This window comes from Carcharodon carcharias, chromosome 30 (genome assembly GCF_017639515.1).
Source record: "Carcharodon carcharias isolate sCarCar2 chromosome 30, sCarCar2.pri, whole genome shotgun sequence".
Classification (NCBI taxonomy): domain Eukaryota; kingdom Metazoa; phylum Chordata; class Chondrichthyes; order Lamniformes; family Lamnidae; genus Carcharodon; species Carcharodon carcharias.
The window spans coordinates 11041421-11061610 of record NC_054496.1 but is presented as its reverse complement, the minus strand read 5'-3'; the positions used below and the strand labels follow the sequence as shown (position 1 = coordinate 11061610).

At 44.9% G+C, this 20190-nt stretch overlaps 1 protein-coding gene across 1 annotated transcript in view; it reads left to right on the top strand.

The window, feature by feature from the left end:
• The window catches only part of LOC121271164 (complement C3-like), a 167518-nt gene that overhangs the window by 143952 nt on the left and 3376 nt on the right, over nt 1-20190 (top strand). Inside the window, exons 41-44 of the mRNA XM_041176924.1 lie at nt 2747-2852; nt 3369-3458; nt 10965-11051; nt 16994-17129. Coding sequence (XP_041032858.1) covers nt 2747-2852; nt 3369-3458; nt 10965-11051; nt 16994-17129 — 419 coding nt within the window. The remainder of the gene's footprint in view (nt 1-2746; nt 2853-3368; nt 3459-10964; nt 11052-16993; nt 17130-20190) is intronic.

The window sequence follows — 20190 nt, the reverse complement described above, 5'->3', positions numbered from 1 at the left end:
AATGAACTTGTGCACTTTTTCCGCACAAAATTGTCTACTTTAAACAATTCTGAAGGGTGCTTTACCTATCCTAAAGGCTGGCTTCACCTTTCCAAAGGCGAACCCTGGGTATCTGAACAGATTCACCAAATTCAGACCAGCTCTTGCCTCGTCTAATCTTTACATGTTAGGATGCACATTCATGGCCTTCCAAAATCCCACTTCAGTGGAGGCAGCTGATGATTCAAATGACTAGCTGCCTCCATAAATGCATGCATGCACGACTCAATTCCTGCCCCTAGGAAATGGAAAGTGCTGTATTCGGGGCGGGACTTAGGATTTTCAGCCATTTCTGCTATTTGCACCATGACAGTGAGCCTATCCATCTTGCCGAAAATCTGGACCAGTGTCAGGCTTTCCCAAAACAATTCACTGTCAATTAAGTATTTTTGAAGTGTCGTAGACTATTGTACTGCTGGGGGGTATTGTTGGATAAGTCACCTGGCCAGTTTTAGTTGCATACCCACCTGGTTTCTGTCAGGTTGGGCGGATTAAAAACTGGCCCCAATCTTAACCATGCTCCCCACCTTATCAGTCTGAATTGTGACATCATCCAATGGACTATTTATTTTGGATTGAGGTGAGCAACATAGTTTTAACAACAGTAATGTTGTTCATTCCTTTTAAACTGTTCAATGTACAAGGTTTCACTGCTCAGCAATAAGATGCTTTGGGAGTTCACATCAAATGACCCTGAACAACCAGTACAAGTGTAGAGCAAACTTCCCTGCTCCAGGAGCTTAAGAAAACCACCCTTACTGTATGGGACTTTCATCCTACTGTCATGGCCTTGCTGAGGAAGAGTGTGTTAATTTAGACCAAAGTATGACAGTGAACTCACCAGAAGTGAACTGGGACTATTGAATATCATTTTAGATATAACACAGTCAGGAAAGAGACCTTCAGCCCATCAGTCTTTGCTAAATACAAACCGAAGCTAAAAGTGGAAAGGTTGAGAGCCCTATCACCTAATGCGACAACAAATTAAATTTTACTTTTTCATCTCTAGGGCCTGAATTTCAGTCTTTGGTCGGGAACGCGGAATTGGTAAAATTCCCAGCTCCACAAAGCCGATCCTGGAAAAACTACCCCGGATTTTAAGATTTTAGTTCTGGGAGTGGGTGCTGCGGGAGGTATAATTGGCCTCAGGCCCGCCACCCTACCCTACCTCCTCGCAGAGCTTGGAGACAGCCTAAGAGGCTGCTGGGTGTGGAGGCCGGCTGTGAGAAAGGCCTGCCTCACTGAGCTGGGACCTTGTGGCAGCTTTAGAAGAACAAAAAAAAATCCCTCCAGCCCTCTCCCATCGTACCCCCCACCCATCACATCCCTCACCCCTCCACAAGCTCCCCATGCCCCATCCATGCCATCTCATGCCTCCCCCCCCCCCCCCCCCCCCCGCTTGGCCCTTATACCTTTCATGCTAACTTATGTTCCCCAACCCATCTTCCATGGCCCCTCACATGCTCCATACCAACTTATGCTCATCTACCCACCCCATTGCCATTTATAGCCCCATGCCAACTTTGTGCCAGCTCATGCCATTCTGCGCCCCTCACCCGCGCACCACTCTTTTCCATTACACCCTTCATGCCAAGTCACCCAGCATTCTGCATGGGCAGACCTCAGGCCCCATGCTGAGATGAAATAAGATCACGTTCCTAAGTGTCTATTGATGAAGTCATTATTTGAAAACAAAACTCATTGATTAAAAACCCATTCCCTACATTTAACTTCATCTACCTAATCCCTTATAAAAACAAACTTTTTATTCGTAGCCCAACTTTAAAGATTTTATTAGCATTTGGAGCTGTCAACCAAACTGTGAACTGATAGACACCCCATTGTGATAATGATAGGTTGTGTAATTAGTCATGCAGCACAAATTCTTTAATGATAATCCTCAGGCTTATGTCCACAGACAGAGTAAAATAGTAAACCACTGATTTTTTTTTAACACAATGCAGACTTTTTTTAACAAAAATTTAAAGCCCAGAACGCTTAAATGCCCTGACAGTTCCAGTGAGTTTATCCACTTTTTATACACATTCAGTTCTACATTTAACAATCCCAAATGGCAAAGTACCTCTCCCAAAGGTGTCCCTGGGCCTATCCAAAAGGGTATCCTCCCTCTCTAAAGAGCTCCACAAACTTTAGATCTGCTCCTGATAGGCCTGAAGTGCAGAAGTCATATTTTGGGCATCCCATTAGCCAAAATTGTATCTGACTGAAGGCAGCTACGCTTTACCATGTGCAGTTACCTTGGTGAACCACTGATGCGCGTAGTGCAATCCCCCGCTGTTTCCCCCCTCCCCTCCACCCCCTGGCAAAAATGGCGGGATCCAGGTTTAAGGGTGGGACTTCTGGATTCCATGGTGGCTAAGCTGGAGACCAGCTCCATCATGGTGAGAATTCTGGCCTAGGTTTCAGGATTTAAGAAGTATTTTGGTAAGATTGGAATTTACTTTGGGGGGAGTTAATAATTATTTTTTAATGGCATTTACTTGCACATTTCAACCATGCCTGCATAGTGTGAAGTTTTGTTTGTCTTTAACACCTCTGAAATAATCACTTGTTGAGTATATTCAGGTGAATTATATCCTCAATTTTGCTGCATCATTTCCTTTATTTCACATATGCAGGTTAATCCTTTAGGCTAATCATTAATCGATCAATTGTGCTCTGACTTTCTCTTTTTTATTACAAACAGGTTTCACATACAGAAGACACTTGTTTTGGATTTAAAGTACATCAGTTCTTCAAAGTTGGACTTATCCAACCAGCTTCTGCCAAGATTTATGAATATTACGATACAGGTAAGGCTATCTTACTGGCTTAGCTTGACTCCTTGGAATGGAGATTAAGATGAGGACAAAAAAAAGGTTAAGTTATTTGAAAACTATAAGCCATGAGGAAAATAGTAGAAATGTACGATAGTTATAAAAAAGATCGCAATTAAAGATTTTTAAAATAAAGTTAAATTGTAAAGCTTAAAATATTTATTGACCAGACAACATAAAACTTAGCTCAGTGCTCAAAAAGGAAGAATGCCAAGGTCAGATAACTCGATGTATTCCTTGCCACAAATACTCTTATCTGAATTTGGTAATTTTTTTTCTGTTCATGGACGGAGAACCTCTATGCAATTAGCGTGGCAAATAGTAATTTCTGGGCTAATATTACAAGATGCTCCGCTTCTAATTATTTTGAATTATAAAATTAAGGCATTTATTAGGAAGCCAATTTTCAGTGTTTTAATAAATTGTGTGTGAATTATTTATGTTGCTTGGCTTATATGTTATATTCATGTCATTTTTGTTATCTACATGCAGTGAACAGTTGCACTAAATTCTACAATGTCATAGACGGCAGTGGAATGCTTAATAAAATCTGTCAAGGTGATGTTTGCAGATGCGCAGAAGGTAAGATTCAGTTATAAGTTTTATATGGGAATTTTTTAACTTAATGCGCTATGCTATTCATTTGCTCATTATGTCTTGGATGTAACCTAAGTTAAAGTGGTGCTGCAATTTCCAATAATGCAGTGCCCATGAGATGAAGTTTCATTAATGTTAACATGAACTGATGTACGTATACCAATTGCTATGTCTTGTTATCAGTGCAAACTTGACTTAAACCAGCTTAAAAGCACAGAGTATCCATGCCAATTTAATAATTTTGTACAAATATGCATTTGATGATGGTAGCCAATTTACATAGGTGATTTTTGCAATCCTGTTCTTCTCATGCTGAGCTCCACTGTCAGGGAGCATAGGATAGAGATAGGACCACAAGTTTTATTAGACATTTTAACCCGCATTCCCTGTGAGCATAGCTTTCTGCATGGAGCATTGTCACCATATAACACAAAACCATTGATCCAAGCCTCCCTTTTTGTCAATCGCCTAACTAGACCTTAGTGTCACTCCTGTATATATGCTTCAATTTCACATTCATAAAACAGCAACAAGGCCACTGGAGAAGATGCAGGAAATGTAGAAACATGAGAACAATATGTTGATAAGTTTTCATTGAAGAGTTTGTGACAACAACAAAACAGTTATTAATGTACATTAAATCTAGCAATTATAGAATTATGGCAACAGATCAAATGGTTGGATACATTTCAGCCACCTCAATTCAATAAGCATAGCACTTATTACTGAAAATATAATTTGAAGCATAATGGATGTATAAAATTACAAAATTTACAGGAAAATGGTTAAACTTAATAGTATAATAGCTTTTTTTGATACTGTAACAAAAGCAAAATACTTTGGATGATGGAAATCTGAAATAAAAACAGAAAATGCTGGAAGCACTCAGCAGGTCTGACAGCCTCTGTGGAGAGGGAATCAGGGTTAATGTCTCAGATCAAGGTTTCAGGTTGCTTATCTAAAGAAGTCAAAATTTCAAACCAGAACCCTTATATCTTGTAATAATGGGCAGAATTTCCTGGCTGACGTGCGGGTGTCTGTAGCCTGCTTGACATTAGTGTGGACAGCTGATTGGGAGACACCGCAAAGAACACCCACCGAGCCCTGGAAGGAGCCAGAGGCATAGAAGTGGAGGGTAACTGAGCTTCAGAGCTGCTGGCACGGAATGTCCACCCACACAAGTTAGGAGATATCTCAGGGCCAATCATCTGACAGATATAAGTGACTGTCTCCCTTGAGAGTCGGAGTCTGCTTCGGCACTGCACCTCAGTGCATCCCAACGTCAGTGCGCGACATCGCAATATTTCGGTCAATGGGCGCGCTCAGCAGCGGGATGCTCGCCCGCCATTAATTGAAGGCCTCATTAAGGCCCTTAACTTGCCAATTGTCCAGGATTTTGAGGGGCCCGCGCGACCTTCGGGTCGGCGCAGGGGCCCAACGGGCAGGCGGGTAGGGGAGTTTTTAATAAAACTCATGCACTGGCGGGATATGTGGACTCAGAGGGGTTGTTCTTGTTTTCCATGAAGTTTTAATTGGAGAAAGCGTTTTAAAGTCGCCTGTTTGGTTGTTAGCAGTTCACGTCGATTTCCAAGAGCTTTTTGTGTACTTTGAAACCAGTCCTGCAGACAGTAATCTTTCTCGGGCCTGCAGCTTTCCGGAGGCCTCCATTTAGCCTGCGGGTATGGTTTCTGACATCTCCACTGGAGGCAGCTCCTCTGAGGAGGAAGGGAGGGATAGAATAAGGAGGAGGCCAGGACTGGACAATCAGCCTCCAGGGGAGCCACCTTTGGGAGGCCAGGCGCAGGCACAAGGGGCGCAGGGTCAAGAGGTTGTCCAAGGTGCAAGGTGCCGCTGAAAAAGCCACTATCCTGCTGCCAGGTTATAAAGGCGGCAAAGCAGCTACCTCAATATTACTGAGGTGCAGTGCCGAAGCAGACTCCAACTCTCAAGGAGACAGTCACTTATATCTGTCAGATGATTGGCCCTGAGATATCTCCTAACTTGTGTGGGTGGACATTCCGTGCCAGCGGCTCTGAAGCTCACAGTTACCCTCCACTTCTATGCCTCTGGCTCCTTCCAGGGCTCGGTGGGTGTTCTTTGCGGTGTCTCCCAATCAGCTGTCCACACTAATGTCAAGCAGGTTACAGACGCTCTGTTCAGACGGGTATTGACCTTCATCCACTTCCGCTGAGACCAGACAAGCCAGACACAGCGAGCCAGAGGCTTCGCAGCCATTGCTGGCTTCCCCTGCGTCCAGGGTGCTATAGACTGTACACATGTGGCCTTCAAGGCGCCAGCAGGTGAGCCCGGTGCCTTCGTCAACAGGAAGGGCTTCTACTCCATGAATGTGCAGATAGTGTGTGATCACAGGATGCGGATTCTGCAAGTCTGTGCAAGGTACCCAGGCAGCTCCCACGACGCCTACATCCTCAGACACTCCCAGGTGCCGGAGCTCTTCAGTGCTCTGGCTTGGCTGGATGGTTGGCTGCTGGGTGACAAGGGCTATCCCCTGCGAAGGTGGCTCATGACACCACTATGCCGTCCAAGAACAGAAGCTGAGCAGTGGTACAATAGGAGCCACAGCACCACAAGGGCTGTGGTGGAGAGAGCCATCGATCTTCTCAAGATGCACTTATGTTGCCTGGACCGCTCAGAGGGCGCACTCCAGTACCCCCCAGATCCCGTGTCTCTGATAGTGGTAGTATGCTGCGCTCTGCACTATCTTGCGCTGGAAAGGGGGGATGCAGTTGATGATGAAGACCTTGACGCCCTGGATGAGGCTGCACATGATGAATCCAGCAGTGGCTCAGAGGATGAGGAAGCACAGGGCGATGATGAGGGGCAGCATGCTGACCCGCTATTAGACCAAGGAGGCAGGGACACCCGAGACAATTTAATCCAAAGAACCTTCAGCTAGCTCCACACACATCGATCAGCAGGAATAGCATTGCCTGGCACTCCCACACGTGGCACTTAGCTGCTACATCTTCCACCTTATCAGCTACAACTAAGGGCTTAGTACAGAGACATCAATGTCCACTCAAACATTCTTGATACGTCTGTGAAAAAGAAAAATGCATCACAAAGGAAACACCCTCAGCCATGCTCAGAAAAGTGGACTTTATTATGTCCAAAAATATAACACAGACTTCTCCTTTGCAATAATAAGAATTTTGTTCCCTATTCTAAGGCCAACACAAAATCACCAATGACATACCCGTTGAGTGCCAAATGTGCCTTATGCTTACGTTTGCGGGTGCTATGTCTTGGTGCTGCCCCATCGCTCGGAGTGGCTTGTGAGACAGCCTGCTGACTCTGCTGTCCTGTTGGCGTTGATGACCTTGGCGGACGTCCTCTGGCCCGTGGAGCCTGTGATGGCCCCGGTTGGGAGGGAGTGGCCAGTTCCAGAACTGGAACTTCCCCAGTTGCCGCAGCCTCAACGGAAGCAACGTTGACTGGCAGAGGGATGGAGGAGCTGCTGCCCTCATCCAGAGCGCCCTGAGAGGAGCCCGCAGCGATGACAGGCAGCTGCTGTGCCGATGTGAGACCCCTTTCGACCTCCTTGCTCACTGCAGATGCATGGGCACCAAGCGCTGATGCTTGGTGCCCACAACATCTCCCACATTGGGAATGACCACCCGTGACCAGCACCGCTGTGAGGGCTTGCAGGTCAGAGCGTAACCAATCAGATTTTCCATCTGATTGAACACCCTCTCCATGAGAGTTGCCAATTTCTTAGTGGAGGAAGCCTGAAGCTCTGCCCTTCACGTGCACTCTGCCTAGACTCCTCCGTTGCAGAGAGCAACTGAAGCATACCCTCATGCAACCCTGCCAGATGCAAACACGCTTCCTGCCGCTTGTCCTGCAACTGCTGCATTGGTGACAACTCCAGAGGAACATCATCAGTGCTGGACTCAGCATGTGCCACGTCCCCTGCAGCCCTCAGGCTGCTGGCGCCATCGGCACTCTCTGTCCCTACCATCTCCTCCGGCGATTGTGAAGTGCCCTCTCCACTGTGACCCGGGACATTAGCCGGTAATGTAATTAGGCAAATTCCTCACCGAGGTGTGTGTGTGTGTCTGTGCTGGTGCCTGGCTGGCTGAAATAATGTGCTGCAAGTTGCATGTGTTGGGCCTCAGGTGTGGAAGGGGGGCTGTGGTGTATATGGGCGTGGCGATCTGGTGGTGATGCTGAAATTAACAACAAGGACAGTGCATCAGTTAGCGTACAGTCAGTTAAACCTTTCACCCCTTTCCCCCCTGAGCCTCATGAGTCGCCCGCCCTTCAAAACCCTAAGGAGATGAACATTGGTGGGGTGGAAAAGAGTCAAGAGGAGCCCCAACCATTAGACGCGCATACAGACAGGCTGGTCAGATGGCCTCAGGAATGCCACATGGCATGTTATGTACCATTGGAGTGTGGAAAGTGCAGAGGCACCTGACCTGGATGCATGCTGGCCTGGATAGTTGCGGTGCTGAGGAAACATTGCAAACACTTGCGACATTTGCCTTGGATCACAGGAGATTGAGAGGTCACATTATTGACCTTCATACCGTTAGGAGGGGCATAGACCGGGTGGGCAGAAGGCAACATTTCCCCTTAGCGCAGGGATGAGTAATGTGGTGGCATTTATTTAAGTTGAGTGCCATGAGGTTCACAGCTAAGGTACTGAGGACCTTTTGGACAGAGTAATGTGGGGCGCACTGGCTGAAAGGGTGGTGGAGGTCCCAAACCTCCTAAGATGCAATAAGTCATTGGCTGTGCAACAGTGATGCCATGGCATGCTAGGCCATGGGGATAGTGGTCACAAATGGGATAAGGTGACTTTGGAAGGTGGTGGAGACGCGAATCCTCAAGGGGACAAGGGACCTTTGTGTATGACCCACACGTCAGAGTATCTCAGTCTGTGAGTGAGCTGTGTTGCAGCATTAACGATTGCAGCAACCATCAGTGGTTTGGATGGTGGGCAGACAGAGTGGATGGGACTGTGAACCTCAAATACCTGCCCGCTGGACCCCAGCCTCACCGCCCCCGGCCGCCCTGGCCTCCTGCCTCCTCCCCAGCTCCATGGCCTGCTCCTCAAATGTTGTGGGGCGCTGGAGCAAGGCGTGCCCACCTCCAGTCCTCTGGCGCTCCCGCAGATTGTGTTGAAGTTTTGCATGCAGAACAGAGAAGAGGATTTATTGGGGCTGATCGCTCATGTACTCTGCACATGCACGCCGCGCCCCAACCACAGTGGCCCATCTGAGGCCTCCAGTGGCTCCTGTCCACACGACTGGTGATCAGTCCCCAGAAGATAGTCCGGCTGGTCCCAAACCCCTCCCCCAACAGCCATCTTGGACACATTCGGCGTTCATCACTTTGAATAGCACACTGGTCTTAGCGCCCATGGCAAGGAACCGCAAGTAGGTGCGGCGCCAATGCCAGCAGATGGCACATGGCCACAACAGCTTGAGGCACCCCTTGCACCGTCTCATCACCATCAATATGACGTGTTGGAGTTCTGAGTATGTGTCTAGTGGCTTCCCCTACAGGTTGCCCCCAAACTACTCAAATGCCACAAAGACCAACATATGCTGTGGGGAGAACCCTACTTCTCCTCAACCACTAAGGCTGATGTAAACATGGTCAGTACCCATTTGCCCACCCAGCGTGCGCCAAATGCCCAATGCAGTAACATCAGCAAGACGTGGGAGAGGTGTCTCAAAGGCTAAGGCTACCTTCTGGGTCAAATGGCCAAGGCCGACATGGTACTCACCCTTCCAGAGCGCAGCAAATCATTGAATCTTTTGCAGCACTGGGTGCCAGTGCACCGCACATCATCATGGGCGATGACAGCGTCACCAACCTCCTCCCACGCCTGACTGGTGACATGGGGGCCCTCCTCCTCCCATCACCCGGATACAACACATCGCGACGGCGGGAAACCTCTTGGAGGAGGACAGCAGGGCAGGCATCGGAGAATCGAGGGGCACACTGCACCCCCCCACCCCCCCCCCCCCACCGCTGGCCTCTCCTGCAGCCTGCCCCCCTCCTCCTCCTGCTCCTGCTCATGCTCCTGTGGAACCACAGCTGCTTCCCTCACTCCCCGAGTGGCCATGGTTCACTGCCTCAAGCAGGCTGCCTGGCCACTCTTTATTCAGGCTGTCGATTCCCTTTTGGAACCGGCAGTCTGAGCACGCCCGCCCCCGCAACTATTTTCCCGTTCTCCACGGGAGTCACTAACCTGCCGGGCGGGCCTTAATTGGCCCGCCTGTGGAAAATAGCAGCGTGGCCCATTTCGGCGGCGGCAATCGGCTGCCCGCCCGCCACCGAGTTGATCAGGCCCACTCGCTCATTAAACGGAAAATTCTGGCCAATGTACAAATGTTCTTCTTCTATGTTCATCAAAATAACTTGCTAGTTCTAATACAACTCTGCTGTTATTCAAGCGTAGAAGGAGGTTCTGAAGGAAGTCCTGAATTAAAAAATGTTTTTCAAAAAGTTTTACTTAGATACCCTTAACAAGATAATAAAGAATAAAATATGCAAATAGAAAAGGGTGGCGTTTTAAAATCTATAATCTGCATATTTTCCTTAGAATTTAGAAGATTGAGAGGTGATCTAGTTGAAACATAAAATTTTAAGGGGCTTGACAGGATAAATGTTGGAAGGGTGTTCACGCTGGCTGGGGAGTCTAGACCACAGGGGTCACAGTCTTTAGAAGATTGAGAGGTGATCTAGTTGAAACATAAAATTTTAAGGGGCTTGACAGGATAGATGTTGGAAGGGTGTTCACGCTGGCTGGGGAGTCTAGACCACAGGGGTCACAGTCTTTGAATTAGAGGTCAACCGTTTAGGACTAAGATGAGAAGACATTTCTGCGCTTGGACGTTGGAATTCTCTCTCCAGTGGCTGTGGATGCTCAGAGGATAAGTATGTTCAAGTGATCGAAAGACTTTTGGATACTAAGGAATTCAAGGGACTTGCAGATAAGTGCGGGGGAAGGTGGTTTGAGGTTTGATTAGCATGATCTTATTGAATGACAGAGTCGACTCAAAAGGCCAAATAGCCTACTCCTACTGCTGTTTCTTATGTTCTAATGTATCAACAACTTTATCAAGAATGAGATAAGGGAGGGAAAAATATAATTTATAATCAACTAAAAGGAGAGAAATGTTTTGAGGAAGGAGAAGGAAAGAGACAACAATAAGGTATTTGGATCAGCAAACAGCAAATCCTCCATAGAAGATAAGATTATTACATCCTTCCTAAGATAATTTGGATGGGGAAGAACAAATTTGATATTGTAACTAAAGCAATAACCAGATAAACCTAAGTGTATTACCTGTATAACAGTTTGGAGTACTTTGCTGTTAATGACAAATCACTAAACAAAGAGGGAAGGAAGTTGACCATTCAGAGTTTATCACTTTCATTTTAGTGAACTATCTGAAAAGTTTGAACTGGACCACAGAGATATTTCATTTTTTTTTCTTTTGGCATTTATAGGAAGTTGTATATCAGTTAAAACTCCTGATCAACATATCTCTTATAGTCAACATGAGGAGAAAGCATGCCGCCCTGGAACTGATTATGGTAAGTTCATCATTCAGCTATATTGCAAATCTGATCAGTCTTTTTGACTGATCCCTGAAAGGGCATGGTACATAGCACACTATTTTATCATTGTATTTGTAATGGGCATTGTTCATTATTTGATGAAATTTAATGAAATGTTCAATCATTAGGAACATGTCTGTAAATAGGACTTATCCTACTGATTCTTGTCAAACCAATTCTTGCGAGGCGAAAGTTTTATTCTAGTTCTTTCTCCTTTCACCACCTCAAGACAGCACACTCAGTCCAAGAGAATGAGCAGCTACACAATTGTCAAGCGTTTGATATTGCCAGTTATCATTCGCTTCACAGGAAATATGTTTTTCTCCTTATAGGGAAATAATTGAAACTTCATCTGTGCCTGTCACAGGACAGCTGAAATCACCTACCATGTGGGAGGGTGGTTGGAATGCTGCCTCGTTTACCCTGCTACAGGCTAATGTTATAATGTTATTATGATATCATTTCCCCGTCATAATTAGGGCTGTGACCTCACCACCACCACCACCCCCCACCCCCCCCGCCTCACTCCACCCCCCAACCCCGACCGTGGCTTGTGTGGGAGTCTCCCATAATTGAGGATTGATCACCTGGACGCTGCTGTGAGCAACCCAGAGGGAAGATTTGTAAAGTTAATGACAGAGAAACCATTTATCTGTGAATTGTAATACCTGTACAGTGTTGAAACATGTCTCTCTGATGTGAGGTGACACAGATTCTGTTCCAGATCTAAAAAATAATTTTTTAAAAGTTGAGTCTGAATTCTAATTTACCTCTTACTTAAGGAGGCCATAACAATAAAAATCACCCTGATTGTCCATACCTAAGTTTAACATTTTGGAGCAGAGGCTTTTGGACACATTCCTGGTTAGCAGCTAAGGCAGTGCTTCCCAAACCCTTCCTGTTATGACCTAATTTTAATGCCTCAGACTTCTTGTGATCCCAGATTGAAAATTTGGGGACACGAGAGTTGTTAGGTGGGGTTGGTGGGTGGTGGGGGAATGATCTCACCCAGCGGTTGAGTGGTGGGGAGGCTTAAGTTGTTGAGCGGCGGGACAGGACTTCATGAAAAGTCAGGATTTCTCCAAAATATAAAGCAAGTACCGACTTACTCACAGGCCTTTTTTGTAGCTGCGATTGGATCTCAGAGAGCAGTCAATTAGGCCACCAGAAAAAAAAATGCATTTTCGAGGGCCATGCGGTTGCCCAAAATCAGTCTGAGCTCCATGCTCATGATCCCAAAAGTCACGGCCAACAGTTTGGGAAGCCTTGGGCTAAGTATTGTAACCCTGCTGTACGTTTTATGAGCAAAGCCTCAGCTTGTATGATGCTAATGATACATGAACAACAATATTTATCACATTTCTTTTTAAATCCATTTTATTCCTTTTAGTTTACAAAGTAACATTTTGTAACAAGCAAAAGAGAGACAGTTACATATACTACAGAATGGAAATTCTCACTGTGATAAAACAAGGTGGGTTATTTTCATATTTCTGAACATGACGAAAAATAAAGCATACTGTCAGAAAAATAAATCATTAATGTTCATGCACATTAATATTATGTATAACAGAAAACACTAATACTGGATAGTATTAACGATATTCAGTCCATCGAACTACTTAGTCCACAGTCTGCCACTATAGCACAATTGTTCAGATGGCAAATTGAATGGGAAATGTTGGCATACTTGCATTTATATAGCACCTTTAATGCAGTAAAACCTCCCAAAGTGCTTTACAGGAATACGATCAGACAAAATTTGATGGATGAATCTCTAGCTATGACTAGATAAATAAGACAGGACCAAGTGACAATCACACTCAGCTGACACTAGAGGAAAGATATTTGAGGGAAGAATTGTGTGATAAACTAGATCAAAGGCTGAAGCTGTCAAGAAGGCTGAAGATGAATAATATATCACTGTCACAGTCACATATGATGTCATTTGTGACTTTGGTAAGGACCATTTCAATATTCTGGCAGCAAGTATGGACATGGATTTGGGAGGTGACTATACATTCAAAGTGTTTTGGATAGGAAAGGGAGGTGGGGTGGTCATTTGCAAGGACAGAGAGGCCAGCGTGGTTGGGATGATGACGGCAGGTTAGAAAGGGATGGGGAAGAGCACCAGAGGAAAGGAGACTATTAACAATATCAGCTATCATTTGGAGCAGGAGGGGAATCTGTGTGGTCAGCAGTTTAATGGAAATAGAGTCAAGAGAGCAACAGGGGTTATCTGGTAAAGAAAAAGTTCAGAACTGATGTTGGATAAAATAGAGAAGTTAATACCTGAAATGGTGTAGGCACAAACTCCATAGTTTTTCAAAACACAATTGAAATCTACAATTCAGATGAGTTTAGTGTTCCACAGAAGGATGAGTTAAAATAAGCCAAATGGCCTCCCTCATCATTACTTTTTTTCTATTCATTCCTGGCGTGTGAGACCCGCTGGCAAAGCCGGCATTTGTTATCCATCCTTAATTGCCTGTGAGTGTGGTGCAGACAGATTCACTTGTGACTTTCAAAAGGGAGTTGGACAATTATCTGAAGAGAAAAGATTGGCAGGGCTACGAGGAAATGGCAGATGAGTGGGACCAGCTGAGTTTCTCTCATGGAGAAATGGCATGGATATGATGTGCCAAATAGTCCCTTTCTGTGCTGTAGCCATTCTATGGTATTATGATAAGCCAACCAGAGCGTGGGGACAAATTCACTTGTGTAGAACTAGAGAATTCTCCTGCCAAGTTAGACCAAAGACCATAATTGAAAGGATGCATGACTTTGACAACAGAATAGAATAGTCTCCTCATGATCCAAGATAATACTTTGAATAATTGGAACTAACTTAAGGATTGGGCAAAATTTAGCATGAAAGTGTACAACTACATAGAGTAGATTTTACTGTTACCTTTATGCGTTTTTGGCATACAGCTTGATTTTTAAAATTTCTTTTTAAAGTATATGTCAGATAAATAAATTAAAAGCATTATTGAAGAGAGAGGTTCTAAGGAAACTTTTGAGGATAACAGGAGACAATATAGAGCAAGTTCAGGATTATAGGACCAAAACAGCTAGCTGTGGAAATAAGTCTTGTATCAGTGGTGTATACACCTTCCCACTTATCCTGATTCTTAACATAATTTGAAAACCCGATTCCATCCATATTGGTGAAGTGGACTTTGAATACAGGACGCCTCTTGTTCACTAGAGTGTTTGGGCTGTGATACAAATAGCTATTGGGACCATATCTGGAAAGTAGTCCTTACTTTCAGGGATTCCTTAGCTGGTTCCATGTATTTTGGCTTTTTTTTTAAAAAGTGTATATGGAGCCTGTGCTTCCAGGCATAAGTTCTGTTCAGCCTATCGAGTGGTGCATGAGGCAGAATTTCCCATGAAAAGCTGGGAATCCGTCAGGGATGTGACACGCTCCTTGGATGTGACCGGGGAGTGGGGACATGGTTACAGAAGATCTGCTGAAGCTCCTCTCACCATAATTTCCCTATCTCCCCTGAATGATGCAGAATCCTCCCATTTTCCAGTCATGTCTTCAACACTTGCAGCAGAAATATGTTTGGGGCCAGATCTGAATTTCAAACCCTGAATGGTTGCAATGGTTTATTAGGTATGCAACTATGACAGTGTTGTCCAGTAGAGAATTGCTGGCATGGCCACACAATACCATTTAATCATATACACTCACTTTTGAAGCAAGTACCTTCTGTACTCTTGCATGACAAATACTCTTCTTGTTCATAACTGAGAAAGTAAAGCACTCAAAATGATGAAAAGCACTAGCACTCCCTGCTTTTAGTTTCGTCATTTCATCAACAAGTGTGCAAAACAAAAAAATAGGTTAAGGTACCTATATTAAACACTACTTCATCCTCACCTGGAATACTGTGTCCAGTTCTGGCTACCATACTTAGAGAAGGATTTGAAAGCTTTAGAGATGATGCAGAAAGGATTTACAAGAATGGTTCAATAAATGAGCAACTTCAGTTGGAGGAGCTGGGTTGTTCTCCTTAGATAAGAGAAGACTGGGGGAGATTTGACAGTATTCAAAATCATGAGGGGACCGAGACAGGTTAGACAGGGACAAACTGTTCCCATTGGCAAAGGAGTCCATATCCAGATAACATTGATATAAGGTGCATGGCAAAAGAACCAGTGGTGACATATGAAAGAACTGTTTTATGCAATGAGTGATTAGGATCTTGAATGCACTGCCTGAGAATATGGAGTCAGATTCAATCGTGGCTTTCAAAGGAGAATTGGATCATCATCTGGAGAAAAAAATTGTACGGCTACAGGGAAATGGTAGGGCAGCTGGACTAGCTGAGCTGCTCTTGCAGAGAGTTGGCACAGACACAATGGGCTGAGTGGCCGCCTCCTGCACTGTAACCATTCTATGATTCTTTGACTCTGCATGTGCTGCTCTCCTTGATAAGGAGAGAATCTCTACGTGGAGAGGCAAGGTTTGATCAGGGATAGTCAGCATGGCTTTGTCAGAGGGAGGTCATGTCTAACAAATTTGATTGAATGTTTTGAGGAGGTGACCAGGTGTGTAGATGAGGGTAGTGCAGTTGATGTAGTTTAAATGGATTTCAGCAAAGCCTTTGACAAGGTCCCACATGGTAGACTTATAAAGAAGGCAAATGCACACGGGATACAGGGTAATTTGATAAGGTGGATTCAAAATTGACTTAGTTGTAGGAGACAGAGGGTGATGACAGAAGGCTGCTTTAGTGACTGGAAGCCAGTGTCCAGTGGCGTACCACAGGGATCTGTGCTGGGTCCCCTATTATTTGCCATTTTTATAAACGACATAGATGACTATGTGGGGGGTAGGATTAGTAAGTTTGCGGATGACACAAAGATTGGCTGGGTGGTTAACAGTGAGGTTGAGTGTCTTGGGCTACAGGAAGATATAGACGGGATGGTCAAATAGGCAGATAAGTGGCAGATGGAATTTAACCCTGAAAAGTGTGAGGTGATACACTCTGGAAGGAGTAATTTGACAAGGAAGTATTCAATGAACGGCATGACACTAAGAAGTTCTGAGGAACAAAGGGACCTTGGCGAGTGTGTCCATAGATCTCTGAAAGCGGAGGGGCATGTTAGTGGGGTGGTGAAAAAAGCATATGGGACACTTGCCTTTATCAATTGAGGCATAGATTACAAAAGTAGGGAGGTCATGTTGGAGTTGTATAGAACCTTGGTGAGGCCACAGCTGGAGTACTGTGTGCAGTTCTGTTCGCCACATTATAGGAAGGATGTGATTGCACTGGAGGGACTGCAGAGGAGATTCACCAGGATGTTGCCTGGGATGAAACATTTAAGTTATGAAGAGAGGTTGGATAGACTTGGGTTGTTTTTATTGGAGCAGAGAAGACTGAGGGGTGACCTGATCGCGGTGTACAAGATTATGAGGGGCATGGACAGGGTGGATAGGGAGCAGTCACAAGGGGACACAAGTTCAAGGTGAGGGGCAGGAGGTTTTGGGGGGATGTGAGGAAAAACTTTTTTACCCAGAGAGTGGTGACAGTCTGGAATGCGCTGCCTGGGAGGGTGGTGGAGGCGAGTTGCCTCACATTCTTTAAAAAGTACCTGGATGAGCACTTGGCACATCATAACATTCAAGGCCACGGGCCAAGTGCTGGTAAATGGGGTTAGGTAGGTAGGTCAGGTGTTTCTCATGTGCCGGTGCAGACTCGATGGGCCGAAGAGCCTCTTCTGCACTGTGTGATTCTGTGATTCTATAAAGTGTCCAATAGGTAGTTTTTATTTAATAATTAGAAATGCCATTAGCCACATCTGGATTGCCAATTAGCCACATTTAGCTAATGCATTGGAAAACATTAACTGATGGTCAAGTAGAATAATTTTCCATCTGACATTGTGCATTTTGTTTTTAGGAAGTGATGATGTTGTGAATGGACAATTTAGAGAACTAATAACTCATGCCAACTGTGGAGGAACATTTGAGGTGGACTTGAAAAAAGCCTACCTAATAATGGGTCAGGGATCAGATTTGTGGGGTGAAGATAAAAGGTAAGCTTTAAATCCTGAACTGATTTTTCTCTTTTGTAATATTCTCTGCATTCTTGCACAATTGGAATTTTATTGATAATCCGAACAAATTAACTTTAGAAAATGAATCAATTCTGCTTAAAAGAGTCATGACATTGTAATCTAAAGTAACTGGCTTTCTAATTCTTGATGAGAAGTGGAAAGTAGAGTGTGCAGTCTGAACAACAGTATAGAACACTCAGGACCAGATCTTGCAGTTCACTGCCGAATGTTTTTACGATTGTGATTTAATCTTTTTCATCGACGGAGTGGGCACTTCCCCTCCTTGCTGCAGTGTGGATCCATCAATGAGGTAAGTGGGTGACCTAATGACACAGCTCAATTTCAACAAAACCGTGCTTCCTTTGATGTCATGAGCTGAAGACATGTCCTTCAGTAATAAGTTTTATCAATGCATTTTCAAACATTTTAAATGTTTTCTTTATTCTGCTTCTAATTCTAGCTCCTCCTGCACCGCACTCCCCGCCCTCCCTACACCAATCCTCCATCCCTCCAACCCCCCCCAGCCAGCCCCACTCCAGTGCATCCCCGACTCTGCTCACCTCCCTTTCCACCGTCTGCTCCACACCCCCAGCTCTTCCCTGATGTCTACATGATTGAGGAACCAGGGGTGTGGAGAAGAGGTGGCTAAGCAGAGCCAGTTGTGCCAGTATGGGGAGCATGGCTGCGGGAACAGGAATGTACATACGAATGTACAAAATAGGAGCAGAGGTGGGCCTTTCAGCCACTCAAGCTTGCTTTGCCATTCAATAAGACTATGGCTGATCTGTTTGTGCTTCAATTCCACATTCCCATCTACCCCTGATAGCCTTAGATTCTTGTAAGGCATGGGAATCAATCTACCTCTGCCTTAAAAATATTCAGTGACCCTGCTCCCATTGCCTTCTGAGGCAGAGAGTTCCAAAGTCACATAGCTCTCTGAGAGAAAAAGATTCTCCTCATCTCTGTCCTATATGAGTGACTGCTAATTTTGAAAGAGTACCCTCCAGTTCTGGACTCACCCACAAGATGAAACATCCTTTCCCCATCCAACTTGTCAAGGCCATTCAGGATCTTATATACTTCAATTAATTCACCCCTCGCTCTCCTAAACTCCAGTGGAAACAAGCCCGGCCTGTCCAACCTATCCTCATAAGACAACCTGCTCATTCCAGGTATAAATCCAGTAAGCCTCCTCTGCCAAGTATCAAATAAGTACCAGGCAGTCAGCCCAAGCTGACACACCGACAGGTCCCAGCAGGTCCATCAGCATGGGTTCCCTCAAACATCTTTCCGACGATCTGCATCTTCCTAATTCGAGTGTTGGACTCCCTGGTGGTTGTGATTCCATTTTGGCTCTCAGTAACAGTGAACATTTGCTGCTGTTGGGTCTGCAAGATCTGGGTCATAATGTTCAGGAATTGCACACGCTTGTTGAACCTGGGCATTGTGGACATATTCCTATTGCTTCTAAAATCTTCAACTTCCTCTGTAGCAGTACACCCAGACAGTGAGTGTTGGTCCTCTAGAAAGTGACAATGGGGAATTAATAGTAGATAACCAGGAAATGGCAGATGAAATGAACAAATATTTTGCTTCTGTCTTCACTATAGAGGCTACAAAAAATATTCCAGTAATAGCTGTAAGTCAAGAGGTGAGAGGGAGAGGGGAGCTTGGTGAAATTACAATTACTAGGGAAGCGGTACTGAGCACAGTAATGGAACTGTGGGCTGACAAGCCTCTGGATCCTGATGGACTTCACCCTAGGGCTTTATAAAAGGTGGCTAATGAGGTAGTAGATGTGTTGGTATTAATTTTCCAAAATTCTCTAGATCCTGGAAAGGTTCCATCAGACTCGAAAGGAGTAAATATAACCCATCCATTCAAGAAGGGAGGGAGGCAGAAAACAGAAAACTGTTTGCCAGTTAGCTCAACATCTGTCGTGGGGAAGGTGTTAGAGTTAATCATTAAGGAGAGAAACTCAAGGTAAATTAGGAAGAGTCAGCATGGTTTTGTGAAAGGGAAATCTGATGCACCTGCCTTGGAGGAGGTTCAGAGGAGGTTTACTAGATTGATACCTGGAATGAAAATGTTGTAGGAGGAATGTTTAGACAAACTGGACTTGTTTCCAGTAGAGTTTAGAAGAGTGAGGCGTGACTTGATTGAAGTATATAAGATCCTGAGCAGCCTCGACAAGGTGGGTGGGGAAAGGATGTTTCCTCCTATGGGTGAGTCCAGAACTAGGGGGCACTGTCATAAAATTAGGGGATGTTCCTTTAGGACAGAGATGAGGAGAAATTTTTTCTCTCAGAAGGTGGTGGAAGCTGGCTATTGAATATTTTTAAGGCAGAGGTAGATGCATTCTTCTTAGGCAAGGGAATAAAAGGTTATTGGCGGTAGATAGGAATGTGGAATTCAAAACATAGACAGATCAACTATAATCATACTGAATGGCGAAGCAGGCTCGATGGGCCAAATGGCCTATATCTGCTCCTATTTTGTATGTTCATATGTACATATTTTGGTTGGAGGTAGTTCTCACACTTGCTCCATTGTGGGCACTCTTTGAGATAAATAAGGGAGAAAGTTATGTAAATAGATTATTAGAAAATAGTGGCGTAGTGGTATTGTCACTGGGCTAGTAATCCAAATTTTCTCATGACTTGGGTTCGAATCCAATAAATTCAATAAAAGTCTGGAATTGAAAAGTCTAGTGATGACTGTGAAACCATTCTTGCTTGTTGTAAAAACTCATCTGTTTCACTGTTGTCGCCTGCCGTCCACACCTGGCCTGGGCTATCCACAACGACCTGGTTGACTCCTAAATGCTTTCCGGAATGGCCTAGCTAGCAACTGAGTTGTATCAAACCGCTACGAAGCCTAGAAGGAATGATGGACCATGGGGCAACAACCTAGGACCTGGAAACGACAAAGGCAAACTCAGCCCTGACAACCCAGCAAAGTTCTCCTTACTAACATCTGGGGGCTTGTACAAAATTGGGAGCGTTGTCTCACAGACTAGTCAAGCAACAGCCTGACATAG